Genomic DNA, 23667 nt, shown 5'->3' with positions numbered 1-23667 from the left:
AAGTGTCTAGGGGGCATTTTAGGTGGTGTGGGTGGGCTTAGACTTGGACATTTTGCAATAAATCAAAATTTAATGTCCCAGACGAAAACTTAGACGTTCTGATTTAGACCTGTTTTACCATCGTCTAGGTGCCAAAAAGGTATGCAAAATGACCACTGGAAGGATAAAGTATTGACCCCCACCCCCAAACTCCCCCATGGTCTCTGACCCCCTCCCACCACACAAACATCTCAATGAAAGAGTACAAACCTGGCTCTAGAACAGCAACACCTGCTATGGGAAAGTCTAGTAGAGCCATACACTGGTGTCTGCCTGGTGAGTGAGCCAGTGAATCATAGAGAGGTGAAGCCAGGCTCATAAGCCACTCTAGCCACTACATTGATGGTGCAAAGTGTGAGCCCACCAAAACCCTACTATAGTGCCAGATAGGTGCCACCTGCAGTCATAAGTGCTATTTGGGGTGAAAGACAGATGGATATGGGAGGTATGAGGGGAGGTTTGGAGGGAATCTCAAATATACAAGGAAATCCCACTACTGGGAGTTATCCAAGAAATGGAGGATACTGGAGGATGAAGGGTCTCAGAAACCAATCTGGCTAAGAAATTAAGTCCAATGCCGGGTTTCAGTGGTTCCACCTCCTATTTTTATAAACTTTTCAATCAACACTGTTATATTCATATGTTATCTGTCAAAAATTACTTATCTTAAAATAGCAGAGTTGCTGATAAGCCCGATGGGGACCCTGTTTCGCCAATTACATGGCTTTTTCAAGGGTTCTCAGGATGCTCTGCCAATTTAATTATGCGTCCCGCCTTACTTAGGGCTAGTATAACACTAAATCATGAGGGGGTTATGGTGATTTATATATCTGGCAATCTTTATGTGAAGCTCACAGCAGTGCCCTCTATGGTGTGCTACTGCTAGGGTTACCGTATGGCTCCAGGAAAAGGAGAAATGGGCTCTGGTTGGGAATGGATCTTTTTTGCTTTGCTCTAAATGTGCTTTGAACTGCCTGTATTTTGCAACTGCAAAACCCCTAAAAGTAGCATTATCTTTACAATAGAAATGCCATTACCTTTAAAATTTAGTATGTCAAAGTCTACTTGGTTGTAGTATTTAATAATATACAAGTACAAATGGAAGGAATCAATTTGTGGAAGTGAAATTATATTTTGGGACATTGTTTGTGTTGTGTTTTAGACAAAGATTTTTCAAACATGTGTTTTACTGCCATTGCTTTCAATGAAAGTAAAATCCAGCTGTCTCAATCCATCTTCATTTTTCTGGAGCCATAAGGTAACCCTACCCACTGTTCTGTTGGCATGTCTATGTTAGTGTTTGTCAGGTCTGTCCTAGAGAACTCCCTTACCAGTCAGATGTTTTGGAGGCAGTGTATGCACATCCATCTCCATGCTTTGGGGATATCCTAAACACCTGACTGGCATGGGAGGTACTTAGACTTAGGAAATGCTGGTCTATGTGGCCAGTCTATAGAAATGCTGACCCCTCCAACATCCAACTGGTCTGGTTTAGGACGGCTTCAAGTTGGACAGTTCTGTGGTCGAAAATGAGGTAAAAAGTTGGACGTCTTGGCGTTCTGAACGTTCTTTTGCACAAGATGTCGAAATAGATGATTTCTGGGAAAAAATATTTGGACATCTGTTTCGAAAATGGACCTTTTCCTTCATCCAAATTTGGACATCTTGCGGAAAATGTCCAAATTCGGACTTAGACACACTATCATAAATGCCCCTTCATGTGATGCAAGGTTCTACATTAGGAGTCACCGCCAAGGAAAAGGATCTAAGTGTCATGGTTCATGATATGTTGAAATCCTGTGCTCAGTGTGCAGTGGAGGCTAAGAAAACAAATAGAATGTTAGGAAGTATCAGGAAAGGAATGGAAAGCAAAAATAGAAAAATGTTATAGGGCATCCATTCTGGATTATTGTAATATAATATATGTGGGATCCCAAAAAAGCTTCAAAAAAGACTGAAACTTATACAGAATACGGCAGTCCGTTTAATTTTGGGGCTGAAAAAACATGGTCATATTACTTCATCCTACAAGCAGTTGCATTAGTTGCCTTTTAAGGCTAGAGTACTGTTTAAGTTTGGTTGCACCAGTTTCAAAGTACTGTTTGGTATGGCTCCTAATTACTTGTCTCTGTGTTTTGAAAGATATAAACCCAAAAGAATAACTCGAGGGCAATACTTATTTGTTTTCCCGATTATTAAGCCTTGTCGTTACAAGAGATTCTTTGATAAATTGCTTGGTTTTCAGGCAGGTAAAATGGATTCATGGCTAAGTGCTATTATTTCTCAGGCCCATTCATACATGTCCTTTAGGAAACTATTTAAAACTGATTTATTCAAAAAGTTTGTAAATTGATGTTTCAGAATATGGATTGGAAATTTGCACATTGATTTTACAGTTCTATCTATTTTCGCGAATGCATTTTATTAAATGATTGTATAATTTTAGTTGTTTTTAGATTTCATACTTTTATTCACTGTTTGTATATTTTTAGTACTGTATGTGAACTGCCTAGAACTATGTGGTAGGGCAGTATATAAAAAAAATTATTATTATTATTATATGCCTTTGTATCGCTCCATTCTGCGACCATACCTTGAATACTGTGTGCAATTCTGGTTGCCGCATCTCAAAAAAGATATGGAGGAATTAGAAAAGGTACAGAGAAGAGTGATGAAAATGATGAAGGAGTGGGGTGTCTTTTCTATAATGAAAGGCTTAAGTGGCTAGGGCTCTTCAGCTTGGAGGAGACGGATCAGGGAAGATATGATAGAAGTCTATAAAATATTGAGTGGAGTGAAATGGGTAGACGTGAATTGCTTGTTTACTCTTTCCAAAAAATACTAGGACTAGGGGTCATGCAATAAAGCTACTAAGTAGTAAATTTATAACAAACTGAAGAAAAATATTTCTTCACTCAACATGTAATTAAACTCTGGAATTTGTTCCCAGGAAATGTAGTGAAAGCAGTTAGCTTATCAGGGTCTAAAAAAGGTTTGGATAATTTCCTAAAAGAAAAATCCATATGCCATTATTAAGATGGACTTGGGAAAATCCACTGTATATTTCAAGGATAAGCAGCATAAAATCAGTTTTATTCCTTTGGGATTAGAGAATGACATGGGAACAAATTTTTTTCCGTCCCCACAGGAACTCAATTTCCCTGTCCTGTTTCCAAGAGTTGTCACTGTCCCTGCCCCATTCGTTTAAGCTTAGCCTTAACCGCATAAGCCTTGAACACTTGATTTTAAAGTGTTTGAAGCTTGTGCAGATAAGAACAGAGCTTGCAGGAATGGGGCAGGGACAGGAAAAGAACTCACGGGGACGGGATGGGAAAATTAGTTTCTGTGGGAACAAGGAAAAATTTGTCCCCATGTCATTCTCTATAGGGGATCTTGCCAGGGAGTTGTGACCTTGATTGGCCACTGTTGAAACAAGGATACTGGGCGTGATGGACCTTCAGTCTGTCCCAGTATAGGAACTGTCATGTTCTTAAGTTCTTATTTTGGCAGTCATACCTGTTATCAAGACTATGGCTGTGCATTCATCTGTCCAAATATATTTTATGATATTCACGTGTACAGCTGCATAGCTTTACTGATATGGCTGTACAATACACATGTAACATAAATTGAGAGACAAGAAAGGAAAAAGGGGTGGGGTGGAGGAGGGTGAGAAACAGGAAGGAAAAGAGAGACAGGGTAGGGGAAAGTGAAAAGGGAGAAGAAAGGATTGTATGGGGCTGCTATACATGGATGCCCCCACTTAATTGTAAGACTTACGGGGATAGGGAAATACCTATTGCAACAGATGTTACCTTGAACAGCTGTTGAAAAGGTGCAAGCTAAATCCAAAATCCCTTCCCCATTCATCTCCCCCCACCCTGATACCCAACATGTAACGACATATGCACACCCCAGTTCTACACAACCCCCTCCCTCACTCACACATACTGTTTATCATCCTACTAAACCACAGCCAACCACATCCCTCTACATGTGTCCATTGTTTTCTCCAACAACTGATCAGATGGGATTACTGTGAACCTCCGCAAAACTCATGTGCACGCAAAGTTGTTTCAACATCGGTCGCCATTTTCAAATTGGACAATTTACCAGCACCACAGAATTTTAACAGCGATTAGAGCATCCAGCCCTCTGTATTTCCTGGTTTGCTTAATTGCTGGATCCTTGCTCCCCTCTTCGCTCTTTGTTAAAACTCTGCAACCATCTCCCAGGTCTCAACTCGGCTTCGTGAACTGGATGCTTTCTTCTTGACCACTGGAGCAATATCCTGCAGGCAGTTCAGAACACAGTGGCCTAGTATGAGTGCATTCGCCTAGGCCCCAAGCTGCCAGAACATGTTTCCCCCCTTAGCATGTAATCTTTGAAGTTTGTAATTGTGATCTTGCTGGTCTTCCAGAGCTCAAGGTGAGCATGTGGCAAAGAATCTGATGTGGACTCTGCAGGCTATTGGCCTGGAATCTGTGCGTGCAATGTTGCAAAAGGGGATGGGGAACCAGTCCTAGGAAACAGGACTGTGCCTAGAGCCATGGAGAGCAGAGCAGGGGGAATGATCGAAGCCTGCGGTCAATAGGGAGTCACAAATTGAAGATAAGTTAAATCTACAAACATTAGAAAGGCTTACCTGTAGAGGAGAGTGAGAAGTGGGAATCAATAAAGGGATGGGTGTGCCAAACTTGCATCGAACAGCAGCTGGCTAGGGAAAAGCAGATGAGAAGCAGAATAGACTAAAAATAAAACATCAAATTATACCTATGCAGGAGGAGTAAAAAGGGGGGGGGAGGAGAAATGAAGAATTATTGGAGGAATAGTGTGTAGTGTACATGGGCTGAGGGAAGAGAGGAACTAGTTGAAGAAAAGTGCTATGAATGGCTTGAATGGAGAGAGAGAGAAAAAATGTATGATGTTGACAAGCTGTAAGGGGGGAGGGGGAGGAGGGGGGAGGGGCAGGACCCTAACTTTTGATATGTTCACGTTACCTGCTCTATTCTTGACATTTTAGATTCAGGCTGGTCACTCACTACCAGATGTATTTTGTTTTTCCCCTTTTTTCTTTTCTGGCTGAGTTGAGCACCCCCAATCGTTTTCAAAAGTTGGTTTCTAGGCATGCAGGCTGTGTATATGTATGTGTGCTGCCCAGAACATGTGCCGCATTTAGATCTGGATGGAGCTCCTGATTATGTCTTGTGGTTACTAGAATGAGATTTAGAAAAGGAAAACAAGAAAAAAAAACCATTCTAAACCAAATATATACCCAACGCCTTTAAATTTACCTTTAAATTCCATCCGAGCCCCCACCAATCAATCATCACTTTTATATACACCCCAGCACCTTTAAATTCTGTCTCAGCCCCCCGGCAGTTCCTTTAAATTGTAGAGGTCGGTGGACGGCTGCCTGTTGATTGCCTAGGCCCGCAACACATATGTGAGGAGCTAGCAAGAACTGAGGCAGCCATTCAGAGGTGGTGCGTGCCTACGCAGCAGCGCGCTTGTGCGCCGCTGGCTCAGACGTGCCAGTAAACAGCAGGCAGCTGTCCAGCAAAGCACCAGCGACCGGCACAATTAGGAAGTTTTGCGGGCCCAGGCATTAGCGTGCTTGTGTGCCATGGGCCCCGACAATCAGCAGGCAGCCGTCCAGCAACCTCCACAAGTTAAAGGTACTGCCCGGGGAGGTGAGGGGGGGGGGTGGTATATTCGTTTCATAAGATGCACCCTTATTTCCACCCACTTTTTTTGGGGGAAAAAAAGTGCGGTTTATGGAGCAAAAAATACGGTATTTTTTTAGTTTTATATCCTATCCTCCCAGAAGAGCTCAGAACGGGTTATAAGTTTATATACATAAATAATCTTTAAGCCCATTACATTAACGGGTGCTAGAATAGATGTGTGTGTCTGTCTTATTTTCTTTTTCTTTCTCTCTCTCCCCTTGGCCGCTGTCTGTCTGTCTTTCTTTCTTTCTGTCTCTCTCTCTTTCCTCGGCTGTCCACCACCACCCCTTGCCTGCTCCCTCTGTCCAGCAGTAGCCTTTCTACCTTCCTTTTACCTCCCCCCTGTCCAGCAGCACCTCTTCACTGCTCCCCCCGTCCAGGAGCAGGCCTTCTCCCTTCCTTTTAGCTCCCCCCCTGTTCAGCAGCAGGCCTTTTCCCTTTCTCCCTGTCCAGAAGTGCCCCCTTCTCCTTTCCTTGCTCCATCTGTCCAGCATCCGCTAGCCCGGGCAGCCTGGGGGCTTTTGCTAGGCTGGCCCACCTCACATTATCAAAGTGGGCTGGCCTAGCAAATGCCCCGCGGCTGCTGCGTTTGCTGGTCCGGGGGTGAGAAGAGGTGTCCCAGCAGCGGCAGCATAGGAAGTCAGCCGACATCGGAGATCGGGGCAGAAGGCAGGCAGTGCGCATGTGTGACAGAAGGCAGGCAGTGTGCATGTGCAGCACGGAAGCACACATCACGGCAAGCAGGGATCACGGCATTGTAAGTGTGCATGCGCGCTTAGGGTTTTATTATAAAGGATAAAGGGTATTTATACGAAGCGATGGAAAACATAGTAAGGTAAAAGATAGCAGAGCATGGTAAAACATGATATGATGTAAGGTTTTCATAATTTCAGTGCAGAAAATCTCGTTTGCTTAATTTTCAATCAATAGAAGGTGGTTTTGAAACTCTACCAATATGATGGCTGTGATTCGTAATGAATAAAATAATTTTAGCTGTATGGCTGTTTTCCTTATTTCAGTTTTTTTAAAAAGAAGCTTTCTTCACACAACTGCAAGCAGCAGTCATACCAGCTGACTTTCTGTTTCTTTCAACTCTCCAGATGAGTTTGAATCTAAATTTGCTTTCCATTCCGTGGATGAGTTTCCACCCCCCGATGAATACAAACCATTTCCAAGAATTTATCCAAGCAAGATAGCCAGAGGTAGGTGGTCATATATTGATATTTCTAGGGTTTAATAATTATACTGGGATTTAAAAGGGGGGGAAAAAAAAACCCCAAAATTTAAAAAATTCAAAAATTACTGCTCAGAGGTGGTTCAATATGCAGCATTCATTTTAAAGTCACGGTGCAATTATTCATTCATTCACTTTCTATATCATTCTCCCCAGGGAGCTCAGAATGGTTTACATGAATTTATTCAGGTTCTCAAGCATTTTTCCGTCTGTCCCAGTGGACTCACCTGGGGCAATGGGGAAATTAACCCCCTCTTTTACAAAGGTGCGCTAAGCTTTTTAGCGCACGCTAAATATTATCGTGCGCTAAACTCTTAACGCGTGCATGCTATCCTATGGACGCGTTAGCGGTTAGCGCACACGTTGATTCAGCGCACGCTAAATCCGCGCTAAAACACTTAGCGCACCTTTGTAAAAGAGGGCCTAAGTGATTGCCCAGGGTCACAAGGAGCAGAACTTGCCTTTTGTCCCGTGATGCGCGGCGTAGATTCTTTTGTCAACATGGGAGATAAATGTTTGCCATGTGATCGCTGTTTTCCAGGCATTTACTCCCCCCTCCCTCCCCCAAAGCTGTCTTCTGTCATTTTTAATCTCAAGAAAAGAACATAAGAACATAAGCAATGCCTCCGCTGGGTCAGACCTGAGGTCCATCTTGCCCAGCAGTCCGCTCACGCGGCGGCCCAACAGGTCCAGGACCTGTGCAGTAATCCTCTATCTATACCCCTGTATCCCTTTTTCCAGCAAGAAAGTGTACCATTTTGCACTGTTCTAATGCAGTGGGGAGCTCAAAAAAGCAGGAGCAGCAGCCCCCCAGATAAAAAAAAAAATAAGACACAAATAAACTATCCCCCTGTATTTATAAATTAGGTCCAGACATGTTAACCCAAAATAAAGGCTAAAGATGTTGAAGATTTGGACATATGTGGCCAAAAAACCCTTTAATTTTTAGTTTTTCTTCCTGATTTTCAGATTTCTTTCGCACTTTTATATGTGCAGTGAAACTTTTTTTTTTTTTTTAAATATATATTTTTTTAAATATATATTTTATTGCTTTTTCAAGATAAACAAAAGGTTCAACTATACATGGTGGTCAACATAAGAAATGAGTACCAATACACAGCTCTATTTCACCGTATACCTCAGCCACCCCCCCCCACCCCACCCCAGTACCACTCCCAACCCCCTAGCCAAACCAAACAGTGAAACTTTTTAACTCGCCCAGATTACATTCGCACTAGTTTATAAGTGTATACGTTTAGGATTGAATTTGCTTACACTAAGGGCTCCTTTTACGAAGGTGCGCTACCGTTTTTAGTGCGCGCTACAATGCCCCGCGCACTAACCCCGCGCTATACGGAAAATACTAACGCCAGCTCTGTGGAGGCGTTAGCGTGTAGCGCACCTTCGTAAAAGGAGCCCTAAAATTAACCCATTAAAATCAAAGGTGTCAAAATGACCTTGATGCATGCTAAAGAATGGGACATTCCTTGTTCATGGGTTCTTGCAAATAGAGCAACATCAAGTTACTCATTTTTTCCATTTGGGTAAGGAGTACACAACCTTTACATTTGCTAGTGATTCCCCCATGTATTGTTTGTTAAAACACAAAGGTTGCATTGTCTATATGGGAGATTTGCTGAGTTAGACTGAAGAACACTATTGATGCAGATCTAACAAATGCCTCCATCTTAACCAGTTATACAAGTCTATACCTTTGTGTTCTCTCAGGGTTTCTGCAGCTGGCATCGTGCTTGTTGCAGGTTTTTGGGTCTCGCTGCGTCTTGTCTATGCCTATGTGTTCCTCTGAGACTCAGACTATTGATACAGGTTATGCAAATACCAGGGGCATAGCCAAGCTCCAAATTTTGGTGGGCCTGGAACCCAGTTGAGTGGGCAGATCACATCTTTCCTTCTCCCATCCAGGCAAGGCAATCTGATCTGGTCCAATTCCTCACTCCTGCTGCCGCCATCTGCCTTTTGAAGAGCTGACCTTCATTATCACCAAACAGCATGACTGCCTCACAGCAAGCAGCATGACTGCCTCACAGCCTTCCTTCTGATGCACTCCGCCTCTATGGAAACAGGAAGCTGCGGAAGAAGGACGGCTGTGGGGTTGGTGCGAGCAGAGTCATCAGTCATGCTGCTCCCTGCCAGCAAAGATTGGCCCTTCAAAGGTACACGGAAGGAGAGATTTGGGGAGTTTTTAGCTGGCAGGACTTGGGAATCCCTACCAGCTACCTCTTAGATGTGCTACTACTGGGTGAGCTTGGGCTCACCCATGGCTACACCACTGGCAGATGCCCCATTTTCTCTCTGACACGGCCACCTAATTCATGAATTCTTTTTAGCAAAGTGAAATTTAGTATGGCACCAATAAGCAGTATGGTTTACTAGAACTTTGCTGATCAAAGTGATTCTGTCCTACAGTAGCTACTAAGGATGTGCAGGGAACATGTTTGCTCAGTTTCCCGTGTCATTTTCAGACTTTTTGTACTTTTTTTTTTAATGACACAGCTGGACAGTAATACTGAAGCAACAGGAAACAAACCTAGAGGTGTGGCAGAAATGCTGAAGCCTGCTCTGCACCAGTTCCTGCTGGACCAGTTAGGAAACAGGAACTCATATTACCAGAAATTCAAGGCATAGCTAGGCAAGGGCTAATTATGAGGCAGAGAAGTTCCTCCTGGAAGGTGGTTGTCTTCCAACTGGAAGATCATGGGGTCAAGGCTGGTTTTTAAAAAATGTTGAAATTTAAAGACATTGGAAAGAAACCTTTTTTTTTTTTTTTTTTTTAGATTTTTCCTGTCCTTTTTCAGATAGACATGGGGAAACTACTGCTTGGTAATACATATGTAGAATGTTACTACGATTTGGGTTTCTGCCAAATGCTTGTGACCTGGATTGGCCACTATTGGAAACATACTGGGCTAGAGCGACCATGGGAACTAGACCAATGTTCTTTTAGGTTAGAACTCAGATAAAGTTGAGTCTATCAGCTTTTTTATTTAGGTAACCAAGTCCATCTTTCAGTACATCGTCCTTGACTGTTCTTTCTGTCATAGAAGTACAAGACATAGCTAGGTTTAGGCTGGCTATAGCAGGACCTCAAGAGGCAAAATATCATCTCCTAGAAGATAGTTAACTGCCAACACAACGGTCACGGGTTCAAGACTGGCGTGTGCCTGATAGCTGTTAACATTGGGAAAAAGCCAACATTTGATTCTAGAAAGAAACCTGATATTTGTAGTTTTTTCTCTCCTTTTGGGTTAGAACAGTGGTCGGCAAACTGCGGCTCGCAAGCCGCATGCGGCTCTTTAGCCACTTGAGTGCAGCTCTGCTAGAGAATGACACAATGGCGAAACGGTGGGAGAAAAAAAGTCATTACAGCAGGTAAGGGACAAGACCATTCACCACGCCTTGGAGTGGTGACTGACCTTGTCTCCCGCAGTTAAGGGAGGGAACGCGTGCAGTCACCATTCAGGCATCTCCCTCCCCCTTGCCTTACCATGGCGATTTTCTTTTCTTTTTTTTTTTGGCTTCCAGCTGCCCGAGCCGGCTTTCAAGTCGCGTGTGGCTGCTGAAACTTCTCCTCTGATGCAAACGGAAACAGGAAGTTGCATCAGAGGAGAAGTTTTGGCAGCCTCATGTGACTTGATGAAAGCCAGCTTGGGCAGCTGGAAGATTAAAAAAAAAAAATGAGGGAGGGAGGGGAGCTGCTGAAAGACATCTAGTAATCCTTGCAGGCTTGACTGTGCAGATTTCACCACTTTTCTATAGCACCCAACTGTCCCTCCTAGTCCCATACATTTCTACTTAGTGTTCAGGAAACCAGGTATGCTTTTAGGACGAGGGAGGGAGCGGAAAGAGAAAAGGAGGGGCAACATCGGTCCCACCGCCAAACATGCAGAGAAAATTGTGAACCCCTCCTTTCATATTGGACAATATTTCCTGCCCATCATACTGATTGGCAGCTTTTAAATGACATTTGCCATAGAACGGATTTCAGTCTTTCTATAGGTCATGTGATTCCACAAGAGCAGTTCTGTAAGTACAATGCTAGGTGTATTTATTCTACTAAGGACCCGAAATTTGGCTCTCAGAAGAAATCTTAATTGTTGTACTGCTGATCTTTGGCTCTTTTGACTAATGATTTTGCCGACCACTGTTAGAACTTTGAGTAGTTCTATCACCCTTTTTAAAAAAATGTTAGCTTTGGCTGGTTCATTCTGCCACCAAGTCCCCTGTGAGGGACTCTGCGATTTGATTAAAGGATAAGAAGTAGGATTGCTCAAGGTAAGAACTTAATTTCATTGTACCTCCAAGAAGTGCATTCAGCAGAAAAGCACACACAAGGACTAATGAGAGCAAAGAGCCAATCAGGAGCCAGGAACTGCAATTACCAGAAATACAAAACACAGGCCATGGGCTGCCTATGGCAGACTCTTAAAAGCAGAATATCTGATTCGGGTAGGTACGTCCTTTCCCCATGAAGTTCTTAGTTGAGGGAAAATGCTGAAATCTAACATTGGAAGAAATGTTGAAAGGAACCTGTAATTTTGAAGTTTATCCCAGTGTCCGGATAGAAACAATATGAAATGAGTACATATCCTTAGTAGCTACAAGCAGAATAAACTTCCTGCACATCCCCTTCTCCCAGCTCTTAAACAAATCCCAAAGGTTGCAAAACTTCTTTAGTTTCCTGTAGCTTGTGTGCTTTATTAACAGCATATAATTAGAAATATTTAATTGCAAATCCTATATCTTTAGCCTTGGCCTCAGGCATCCTTGTTTATTGGCACTGCAGGGCCTAATGTTGACTACTTGTGCCTTGCAGCAAATGGAAGAGACCTTCTTTCGAGAACGCAGATGAGATGAGGCAGCTTGCCACGATGTGGCCCTTCTCCAAGACTTACATAGCAGTATGGCTGCCCGTTAAGAGTATGGCTGTTTTGTCAAAGACCCCACCCTGGTGAAAGTTAGATCAATTGCAAAAGTATCCTCTCCAGTTTTAAATCTCAGTATTTATATAAAAGGAATGTTATGTACCATGGTTTTGAACAGTATTGTATAACCTTACCTCCAATGTATTTTATTGAATCTACATAAATTAAACTTCTCCTATGAATGTTTAACAGTCCATACCTTATAAGATAGGATCATATTGTTGCAGGTTAAGCTTACAAACATCAATATATCCTTCTATTGTTAAAGTATAATTAAGCTGCAGGGTTTTTTTTTTTTAGCCAGGTAAACCACAAATTAAAAAACGTTTCAGCCTGGATAAAGTGCTACTCGGTTCATGTATAAGTCAGATCTGTATTCTCTCACCGCTGCCACATGAAAATTCTTAAGCAGGAAAGTAGGGGGATCCATCTAAATAAAAAGATACTTCTGCAGCCCCTCCCCACATTGGTTCATGGGAGCAGTAGTAAGAGCAATGCTACATTATTAACTGCTCAGCGCAGATTGTGTATAGTAGATCATTGTGTAGAATTTGGAAATGGATTAATAGTGGCAGCATTTCACTCACTTTATATTGCAATGTCCATATTCTTAAAACATATAACAGGAGAATGGCTGTCAGTGTAATTTATATTTCGTATTAATGGAAGCACCAATTGTGTCTCTCTCCATCTCTGTCTATATGAAACACTACAGAGATTTGTGGCCTCATTACTTCATCAGCTGGTTGTTAGAGAGGAGGCATTAGGCCAATGGAAATACTGCAGGAGTTGGGATGCTCCTCTAATCCCAACCAGCAAAGCAGTCAGACTGTTTCAAGTTTGGTGGCATGTGAATGTTTCATTCCTTGTAGCTTATTTTAGAATTTTTTTTTAACACCCCCCCTCCTGACCAAATCACTTGTAAATGTACAGGTATAGCCTGTTGGGGCCATACATGTTCCACTCTTAAGTGTTACCTTGACTTACCTTTCTCATTCCATCTCACGGGCTTCTCATCAAAGGTACATACAGTGGATCTTGTCTTGTGACCCGCCCTGGCTCCTATTCGGTATAAGTACTGAGAGAAAACCCTCTGTGGGAGAGAAGACATTAAAATAGGCTTTCTTGAGCAAAGCAAGATCTAATTTATTAATCAGTAGATCTTGCATTGCTCAAGAAAGCCTATGTTAGTCTTTTCCCTTACAGGGCTCGTTCAGAGTTGTGACAAGCAAAAATGACAATTTATATTTCCACTCACAAGACTTTCATGCTGTTCATACAGTGCATGTGCTTTTTTTTCATGCTTCACGGGTGGCTGAACACTGAACCAGAGTCGGTACTTAAAATATAGGGAGAAACAGGGTTGGCCACTGTTGGAAACAGGATGCTGGACTTGATGAACCTTCAGTCTTGTCTCAATATGGCAATTATGTTCTTCAGCAAGGTGCCTTCCCTTTCACAGATATGGATAGCTCTGTACAGACAGTCCCTGAGTTACAGATGCTCAACTTAAGTATGACTTGTATGTAAGAATGTAGTCATGGCTTCATTTGATTTCACTGAGTAGTCTTTCCAGTGGCTTAGGCTCCTACACTTCTCCTACAGCAGATTCAAGAATAATGCAGGGCCACATTAAGAATAGTGTGCTGTACCTAGAGGGAACCCTGGTAGGGATGTCAGCTGGGAGCAGAGGTAAGCAGCAAGCATCTTAAAATCTACAAGTTCTGAGTTACATACAAATTCAAATTTAAGAACAGCTTTAAAAATGTAACTCATTCTTAACCAGGGGACGGCCTGTCTGTCCATAGAAACATAGAAACATAGATGACAGCAGAAAAGGGCTACAGCCCATCAAGTCTGCCCACTCTGCTTACCCACCCCCTGTCTATGCCCTAATGACCCAATTTCCTTATCTTGACCCTCGTAGGGATCCCACATGGGTATCCCATTTATTCTTAAAGTCTGGCACGCTGTCTGCCTCGATCACCTGCACTGGAAGCTTGTTCCAATGATCAACCACTCTCTCTGTGAAGAAATACTTTCTGGTGTCGCCATGAAATTTTCCGCCCCTGAGTTTGAGCGGGTGCCCTCTTGTGGCCAAGGGTCCCTTGAGAAAGAAAATATCATCTTCCACTTCGACACGTCCCGTGAGGTACTTAAATGTTTCGATCATGTCTCCCCTCTCCCTATGTTCCTCGAGAGTGTAGAGCTGCAATTTGTTCAGTCTCTCTTCGTACGAGAGACCTTTGAGCCCCGAGATCATCCTGGTGGCCGTCATTTGAACCGATTCAATTCTGCGCACATCTTTACTGTAATGTGGGCCTCCAGAATTGCACACAGTACTCCAGATGAGGTCTCACCATGGCCCTGTACAACGGCATGACTTCAGGCTTTCGGCTGACGAAACTTCTATTGATACAACCCAATATCTGCCTTGCCTTAGATGAAGCCTTCTCCACTTGATTGGCAGTTTTCATGTCTGCACTGATGATTACTCCTAAATCTCGTTCTGCTGAAATCCTAGTTAAAGTTTCTCCGTTCAAGAAGTACGTCCTGCATGGATTTCCGCTTCCGAGGTGCATGACCTTGCATTTCTTAGCATTGAAGCCTAGCTGCCAGGTTGAGGACCAACTTTCCAATGTAAGCAGGTCCTGCGCCATATAATTCTGTAAACTGCATTCACTTACTATATTACATAGTTTGGCGTCATCGGCGAATAGTGTTATTTTACCTTGAAGCCCTTGAGTCAGATCCCCTATGAATATGTTGAAAAGGAGTGGACCCAGGACCGAGCCCTGCGGTACTCCACTGGTCACCTCCGATGTTTTAGAGAGGGTACCATTAACCACCACCCTCTGAAGTCTGCCACTCAGCCAATCATTGACCCATGCAGTTAGTGTCTCTCCTAACCCCATCGATTCCATCTTGCTTAGCAGCCTGCGGTGTGGGACACTGTCAAAAGCTTTACTGAAGTCCAGGTACACGACATCCAAAGACTCTCCCAAGTCCAACTTTCTTGTTACCCAGTCAAAGAAGCTGATGAGATTGGATTGGCAGGACCTACCCTTGGTGAATCCATGCTGACTGGGATCCCGAAGATTCCCTTCATTCAAGATCGTGTCCAATTTGCTTTTAATTAGTGTTTCCATGAGTTTGCACACTATTGATGTGAGACTTACCGGTCTATAATTCGCAGCCTCTGCCCTGCAACTCTTTTTATGCAGAGGAATGACACTAGCTAATTTCCAGTCCAGGGGAACTTTCCCCTTACTTAGGGAGAGATTGAATAGCTCAGCCAACGGTTTCACCAGGACATCGCTCAATTCTCTGAGCACTCTTGGGTGCAAATTGTCTGGTCCCATGGCTTTGTTCACCTTGAGTCTTGCCAGTTCACTGTAAACTTCACCTGGTGTGAACTCAAAATTCTGAAACGGGTCTTCTGTGCTTTGTGTTCTTCTGTGCCTTCAACTGCGGACCGTGTCCCAGTGCCTCACAGGTAAAGACTGAGCAGAAGTATTCATTCAGTAGTTCGGCTTTATCGGAATCTGCTTCCACGTAACTTCCGTCCAGTCTTCTAAGGCGTACTATCCCGCCTGTGTTCCTTTTTCTGTCACTAATATACCTGAAGAAGGATTTGTCCCCCTTTTTAATGTTTTTTGCCAGAATTTCTTCCACTCGAAGTTTTGCCTCCCTAACTGCCATTTTGACCGCTGTAGACCTGGTCCTATATTCTACTTTTGCCTCTCTTTTCTCCGTGCGCTTGTAGGAGAGAAACGCTTTTTTCTTCTCCTTAATGAGGTGCGAGATCTCCGCGGTGAACCATTGGGGTTTATTGTTTTTGTCGTTTATTTACTGATTTTATGAAGCAGCTAGTTGCTTCATGTATGGTTGATTTCAGTGTTAGCTTCTACATCATCGGTCTCCGCTTGGTCCTGCAGCGTCTGATGGACGAAATCTCCCATGCGTGCGAAGTCTGTGCCCCGGAAATTGAGTACCTTTGTTTTCGTGTTTGATCTAGGGAAGCCTTTCCTAAGGTTGAACCATACTATGTTGTGGTCGCTGGAGGCTAGCGTATCTCCTACTGAGACCTCTGAGACGCTTTCCCCGTTGGTGAGTACCAGGTCGAGGATCGCCTGGGCCCTAGTGGGCTCCGTTACCATTTGTTTGAGACGTGCTCCCTTTATGGAGGTTAAGAGCCTCCTGCTACCGCTGGTTGACGCTGAAAATGAGTTCCAGTCTGCATCAGGCATATTGAAGTCCCCTAGCAGTACAGCTTCTCCTCGTAGAGTGATATTCTCTATGTCTTCAATTAATTCTGCGTCCATGTCTTCCAGTTGTCTTGGGGGTCTGTATACCACACCTAGATACAGGCATTTTTCTCTGCCTCTTGACAGGTTTACCCAGAGGGACTCCCCGGTGTACTTGACATCTGTGATCCTGGTGGTTTTGATGTCCTCTTTAATGTATAGAGCTACCCCCCCTCCTAACCTGCCCTCTCTGTCCTGACGAAGTAGATTGTAGCCCGGTATAGCCATATCCCACCCATGTGAGTCCGTGAACCAAGTTTCAGATATTGCCACCACATCTAGGTCGGCATTCCTTATTTCAGCCTCCAATTCTAGAATTTTGTTACCTAAACTGTGTGCATTGACATACATGGCCCTCCATATCTTGTGTTTGCTAAGTCCCTGTGAGGCGTATCCTACCCGAGTCGGTGTGACTCCCAAAGAACTGTTTGCAATGTGGGTACTTACCTTGGACATGGAAGCGGAGTTTTGACTCACCTCATCAGGATAATTCCTTTCTGCACTAATATGTGAATGGGTACCCTCCCCCGACTTACCTAGTTTAAAGCCCTGTGAAGCAGGCGGGCTAGTCGGTGTCCGAAGACGTTCTTACCCCTACTGGTCAGATGGAGTCCGTCTGGTCCCTGAAGTCCTTGTAGCGCTTCCCCATGGTTTAGGAATCCGAAGTTCATATCCCGGCACCATCCCTGTAGCCACTCGTTCATCTCTGGCTCTTCCCTTGCCTCTAACTGGGAGGATCGATGAGAAAACCACCTGCGCTCCTGTCCGCTTCAGCCTCTCACCCAGTGCTCCAAAGTCTCTGGTGATGGTCTCCAGTGTGTTCCTGGCAGTGTCGTTGATTCCTATGTGGACAAGAAGCATAGGAAAGTGGTCTCGGGGCGTGAGTAGTCTATCCAGACTGGCGGTGACATCTCGTATCCTGGCTCCAGGCAGACAGCAGACCTCCCTAGATTGCATATCCGGTCTGCAAATTGGAGTCAGTGCCGCTAACCATTTCCTGTATCCCAATTGTTGGTTTCAAAGCTGATGATTTGGGTGTCTCGAGGATGGACTTGTCATGGGCCTGCTCGGTGATTTGGGACAGCTCCTGGACGACTCCGTCGATGTAGACCTCGTCCTCTCGGATGCTTCTCAGGCGTATCACCTCCTCCCTGAGGCTCCTTAGTTCCTGCATGAGATCTCCATCCAGCTGCGCAGCCTCCTCTGTCTGTGTAGAGACTGTAGTGTAGCGCTGGGGGATGGTCTCGGTCTGCACAGAGACCTCTGTCCACCGTCCTGGGTCTTCCTCCTTCTGCACGCAGTCCGTGGTCGCTTCCTGGATCCCCATAGCGACTGGAATACTGGTCTTGATTGTAGTCCATTCCTTTCTGATGCACAGTGAGCCTGGGGTTATTTGCTTTTACTGCAGCTGCCATAGTGCTGTAGTTTTTAACCCTCTTCTATAGACACACCTTAGTGTCATTGTCAAGACATTCACTATGATGATGGATGAGGTAGACTGAATGACAAAAATGATAAAGAGGACTGGACAACTGCCCTAAGAGGAAAGGCTAAAGTAGCTAGGGTGATTCAGCTTAAAGAAGAGATAGCTGAGGGACGATTATGATAGAGGTATATAAAATACAGAGTGGAGTAGAATGGGGGAAACATGAATCACTTGTTTACTCTTTCCAAAAAAAACCTAAAGCTAGGAGCATGCAATGAAGCTAAGTAGTAGATTTAAAACAAACTGAAGAAAATATATATAAATATACCAAAAACCAAAGGAAATAAGGTAATACCTTTTTATTGAACTAACTTTTCCTGAGAAACTAGTACTGAAATGCTTTCATGTTTTCCTTAGATATACTGTCATTGTCAACATTTGCTTATTTATGATCTAAAGGGTTACCTTCAAAAGCTCATCATAAAATACATTGAGTTAGTCCAATAAAAAAGGTATTTGTATTATCTTATTTCCTTTGTTTTTTGATTTCTATATATTAGCTTGAAAAGTGGACTAACATGGCCACCACACCATTTCACTCAAATTGTAATTAAATTCTGGAATTCATTGCCAGAGACTATTCTGAATGCAGTTAGTTTAGCAGAATTTAAAAAAGGTTTGGATAATTTTCTAAAAGAAAAGTCCATAAGCCATTATTAAGATGGACTTGGGAAAATCCACTGCTCATTTCTAGGATAAGCAGCATAAAATCTGTTTTACTGTCGTGGCATCTTGCCAGATACTTGTGACCTCACTTAGCCACTGCTAAAAATAAGATATTGGGCTAGATCAGTGGTCTCAAACTCAAACCCTCTGAAGGGCCACATTTTGGATTTGTAGGTACTTGGAGGGCCAGAGAAAAAATAGTTAATGTCTTATTAAAGAAATGACAATTTTGCATGAGGTAAAACTCTTCATAGTTTATAAATCTTTCCTTTTGGCCAAGTCTCCAATAATAATATTGTCATTTATAGCTAAAGAGACATATGATCAAGAAACTGTTTTATTTTACTTTTGTGATTATGATAAACATACTGAGGGCCTCAAAATAGTACCTGGCGGGCCGCATGTGGCCCCCAGGCCGTGTGTTTGAGACCACTGGGCTAGATGGACCATCAGTCTGTCTCAGTATGAAAAAATATATATTTGCATGCAAATTTGTTCTGTATTGTAACACCTTAACAGAAGTTCATGTAAACCACTCTAAATTGACATCCCAGTCATTAGTGGCAGTATAGAAGCTTTCTTAGTAGTAAACAGTTCTTATAATCCTGAATCCTGCCTGTCTGTGTACCCTGAGGAGTGTTAAAAAGCACTGCTGTATGCATCTCTGTGAATCAAAAACTACAGCATAAGATTTAGACATCATTGATAAAGGTTGCCTGACATTATTAGCCAAAGGTATAATATATAGAGCCATAGCTTATCCCTTATACCACAGGTGTCAAAGTCGGTCCTCGAGGGCCGGAATCCAGTCGGGTTTTCAGGATTTCCCCAATGAATATGCATGAGATCTATGTGCATGCACTGCTTTCAATGCATATTCATTGGGGAAATCCTGAAAACCCGACTGGATTACGGCCCTCGAGGAGGGACTTTGACACCCCTGCCTTATACTCTAAATCAGGAGTGTCAAAGTCTCTCCTTGCGGGCTGCAATCCAGTTGGGTTTTCAGGATTTCCCCAATGAATATGCATGAGATCTATTTGCATGCACTGCTTTCATTGTATGCTAATAGATCTCATGCATATTCATTGGGGAAATCCTGAAAATCCAACTGGATTGTGGCCCTCGAGGAGAGACTTTGACACCCCTGCTCTAAATGAATGGACCTGCTGCATGCTAGTGATGTAGAACAGCCATGGTTAGAGGTTAATGGCCTCAGCTTAGCTTATTTTACATTCTTAACAGGGCATAAATGTAGGAAAGGGTTGTAGTGTATACAGTCTTGAGGCTTCTGTAGAAGGGGAGCCAGGACCTAAACTTGAAGCCTACAAGTGGACTGAAGAGAATCTACCCTTGTCTAGAGGCACAAGTACAGCCCCCACCTTCTGCAACTACAATAAAATCTAATCTAATCTAATCTAAATCTTGGGTTTATATACCGCATCATCTCCGCAGATGGAGCTCGACACGGTTTACATGGTTAGGGAAGGAACGGAACTCCAGTGGAATTATATAATGATTACTAAATACCAACATTTAATATGGGGTTGCAGGGAAGGGATTAGGACTTGTATATCTCTTTTTTGTAGTTTCACCACACTCAAAATGAGTTGCATACAGGTACTTCAAGCATTTTCCCTGTCTGGCCCGGTGGAGTATTAAGTGACTGACCCAGAGAGGGGCATGTTGAGCATTAGTTTTTCCTGAAATTTGTACACATTTTATAAAAAGAAGGAAACAAAGGCTTTAATAACATTTATTTTTTATTTATATATTAGCGTTATAATCTGACTCCGGTCTGAATACAGCTCACTGTATAAGCTTTTATTTTCACACCAGCTAATTGCACCATAATTGAGCAAGTGCCCCAGTGAGACATTTGTAAATTATGTAGCTGGCTTCCTTGCTTTGTTCACATTATGAGCATATCTAATATGTCAGATGTAAAGGGCTGGCTGGCTGCCAGTGTACAGTTTATTTATTTAATTCATTTTTTTAACCCATTGTCCCCCCAAAGAGCTCAGGACAGGTTACAGGTTGAACATACATAAAAGACAGGTACCATCATTCAGTACCCACCACCGTGCACACACTCTTTCCTACGATCCTGCTCTTTGCTATCATCCAGAAGAGGCAGTCGACGACCTCACAGACTGAGCCAGCAATAATATAAAACTTACTTATGGTTATTTGTATGGATATGTTATCACACTTATTATAAGTTTAAAAATGAATAAAGATTAAAAAAAACCCAAAAAAAAAAACCCAACAACTTACTGGCTCAGCAGACCGAAAGAACCACTTTAGCGATCTAGAAGTGGTTGAACTGTGTGCAGATGAAGTTGTTTGCTGTCTTTCATGTGATGGTAGTAAACATGACCACATAAAGCACATATGTGGGAAGGCTGTTATCTGTCATTGAATTAAAATGCACTATTGCCAACTGTGACAGTGTAATTCTTCATATGTGCATTACAGGCTATAATATTGCATATCTGACATATGTATATGTGAATTCAGGATTGCAAAAGGCTCAAAACTGCTTTTATATAATAGATATGCTTCATTTCAAATGCATTTGGGAGTCTTCAAGAAAAAAAAAAAAGTGAAGCTATTTTTCCTTTCCAACAGCAGGTAGTTAAGGTTTCCAAGGAAAGAAGGCTGGCCCTAGCTAGGTTCAGGGATCAAAATCAGATCTGCCACTGCTGTCGCCCCTGGATCAGTGGAAGCTGGGATGGATGGAGTGGCAGCACTGACAACTCCCTGGTAGTGCAGAGAGGGAGAGCATGCCTTGGTCACCTCACAAACATGGCACTTACATGCCAGACAGAGCACATTTGTTACACTCTGAAAAGCAGTGGCCAGCTCTAGTGCAAAGATGATTTTTGATACGCACTCATATACTTTCTGTGGCAGTAACTCCATTATTTTGGCCACAGAAAGGAGGCAAGCCCAGAGGCCCAAGTTACTGTTTCTATGGACAGCCCACGCAGGAGAGGACCCCAAATGCAAATGTGAGCCCATTTGGGAAGCCTTGATCTAAATTAAATTAAAGGAAAACCCAAGAATAAAGGTTCAGGGCACTGCATTTAGTAGAAGTTGATTCCAATTCAGCTGAAAGCCCAAAACAATGTTTCTCATGCCAGTCCTGGTGTAGCAAAGCCTGAGTTTCAGAATAACCACAATGTTATGCCTATGCAACGTGGCTAGCCTGAAACTCACACTAGCCAGGTGTGCCTCCAGGAGAGGGCCAAGCAGCATTTTCAACCCCATCCTTTGGCTAAGTGTGTCCTGCCTGGTTAATACCCACAATGAATATGTATGAGATACATTTGTATGTCCTACACCTCCATTTCCATTAATTGTTCAAAACCAGAGGTGTCAGAGTCAAGGGACGCACCATGTAACTTATAAGCAAAAAAAAATAAAAATATTCAGCTTCCTGAAGTAGCATTTGCAAAACAGCTCATATCAAAGCCAGGGGTCACCTGTTATTCCAGCTTCCATGTAACTTATAAGCAAAAAATAATAATAGTCAGCTTCCTGAAGTAGTGTTTGCAAAACACAGCTCAGATCGAAGCCAAGGGGCACCTGTTATTCCAGCTGTTTGAATTATTTTTGCACTTAAAGTTATTTTACCATCAGTCTTTGAGCTACTTGAAGCCTTTTAACAATATGCCATGCGCCACTTGTAACAGTTAATTACTGCACGATGCCCTGTAAAAAATTTTCTGTGAGCAAATGAAAAGCTAAATTTGAATATCTATTTATAGTTTGTTATAAGGTTACATACAGCCTTCAATATTTAGTATGGGGGCTTCTATTTAGAAACATACTACCTCCATTATATGCAAATCTTCCATATGCAGAGAGATTGGGGGTATTCTTAAAACCTGAGTTGCTGAGTATATCCCAAGTATATAACAAAAGTGGAATAAAAAAGATTAATTTATTAATTCGTCAATTCAGTTGTACTGAATGATAGTTAATGAAAGAAGGCAAACCTCAGACCGTACTGCTGTGTCTCATAACAGACTATGGCTATTTCGCAAATGCAATATAACGGTTTCAATCATTGGTCCGCCTCCTTCCTTTAGATATAAATACAATAATTTGTTAAGTGTGACAATTAATAATAATACTATGAAAAAAATTTTGAAGTAGTTTTTATTAATTATTTAATATGATTGTCAAAAAATGAAAAAATAATGAAATTAATGGCTAAAGCATCTGTGCAAAATGGCAATTCTGTGCAAAATAACAATTTAGTCACATAAACTGAATTCATAGAAAGTTCATAGGAAAACCACTTATCTTAGGGGCCACAATAACTGACTGACGGATCCGTTTTGTTGGTACTTCTTCAGAGAATCAGTTGAAAATAGCCATGATACTGACTAACCCATGAAAGTGGCTTTCCAGAGAGCAAAAATGGCCTGTATCAGACCTGAATGAGTGCTATTATTCAGGTCTGATGCAGGCCATTTTTGCTCTCTGGAAAGCCACTTTCATGGGTTAGTCAGTATCATGGCTATTTTCAACTGATTCTCTGAAGAAGTACCAATGAAACGGATCCGTCAGTCAGTTATTGTGGCCACTAGGATAAGTGGTTTTCCTATGAACTTTCTATGAATTCAGTTTTATGTGACAATTGTTATTTTGCACAGATGCTTTAGCCATTAATTTCATTATTTTTTTATTTTTTGACAATCATATTAAATAATTTATAAAAACTACTTCTAAATTTTTTTTCATAGTATTATATTAATTGTCACACTTAACAAATTATTGTATTTATATCTAAAGGAAGGAGGCGGACCAATGATTGAAACCATTATATTGCATTTGCAAAATAGCCATAGGCTGTTATGAGACACAGTAGTACGGTCTGAGGTTTGCCTTCTTTCATTAACTATCATTCAGTACAACTGAATTGACGAATTAATAAATTAATCTTTTTTATTCCACTTCTGTTATATATTTGATATTTTGGTCGTGGAATTTTTGCTTTTGTGTTTGGAGTATATCCCAAGGCCAGGCTTGAGATTTAGAGAAGGTTTTGTTTAATGTGCCTAGAAATACTTCATATAACCTTCACAACAGCTGTATGTCTCCTTACATGCAAGGTATCAAATGTAAGTAACAAAAAAAAAAATGTGAAAAGTAACTGTACAAGTATAAGTGAATGTTGCAAGATTGAAGTTTAGTTTTATGCACTCTATAAATTATGTTCTCCACCTTGTAGTATTACTTTATAAGCCAT

The 23667-nt window shown here is 42.3% G+C and overlaps 1 protein-coding gene across 5 annotated transcripts in view; it reads left to right on the top strand.

Annotated features, from left to right (window-relative positions):
* WIPF3 (WAS/WASL interacting protein family member 3) overlaps window positions 1-12131 on the top strand; it is a 125473-nt gene extending 113342 nt beyond the window's left edge. For all 5 annotated transcript variants that reach the window (XM_033930747.1, XM_033930742.1, XM_033930744.1 and 2 more), the window contains 2 exons: window positions 6869-6970; window positions 11837-12131. In XM_033930747.1, coding sequence (XP_033786638.1) covers window positions 6869-6970; window positions 11837-11877 — 143 coding nt within the window. In that variant the 3' untranslated portion in view covers window positions 11878-12131. The remainder of the gene's footprint in view (window positions 1-6868; window positions 6971-11836) is intronic.
* The last annotated feature ends 11536 nt before the right edge of the window (window positions 12132-23667 follow it).

This window comes from Geotrypetes seraphini, chromosome 2 (assembly GCF_902459505.1).
Source record: "Geotrypetes seraphini chromosome 2, aGeoSer1.1, whole genome shotgun sequence".
Taxonomy (NCBI): Eukaryota; Metazoa; Chordata; class Amphibia; order Gymnophiona; family Dermophiidae; genus Geotrypetes; species Geotrypetes seraphini.
The sequence above is the reverse complement of the archived record's forward strand: the minus strand, read 5'-3'. Positions and strand labels throughout refer to the sequence as shown.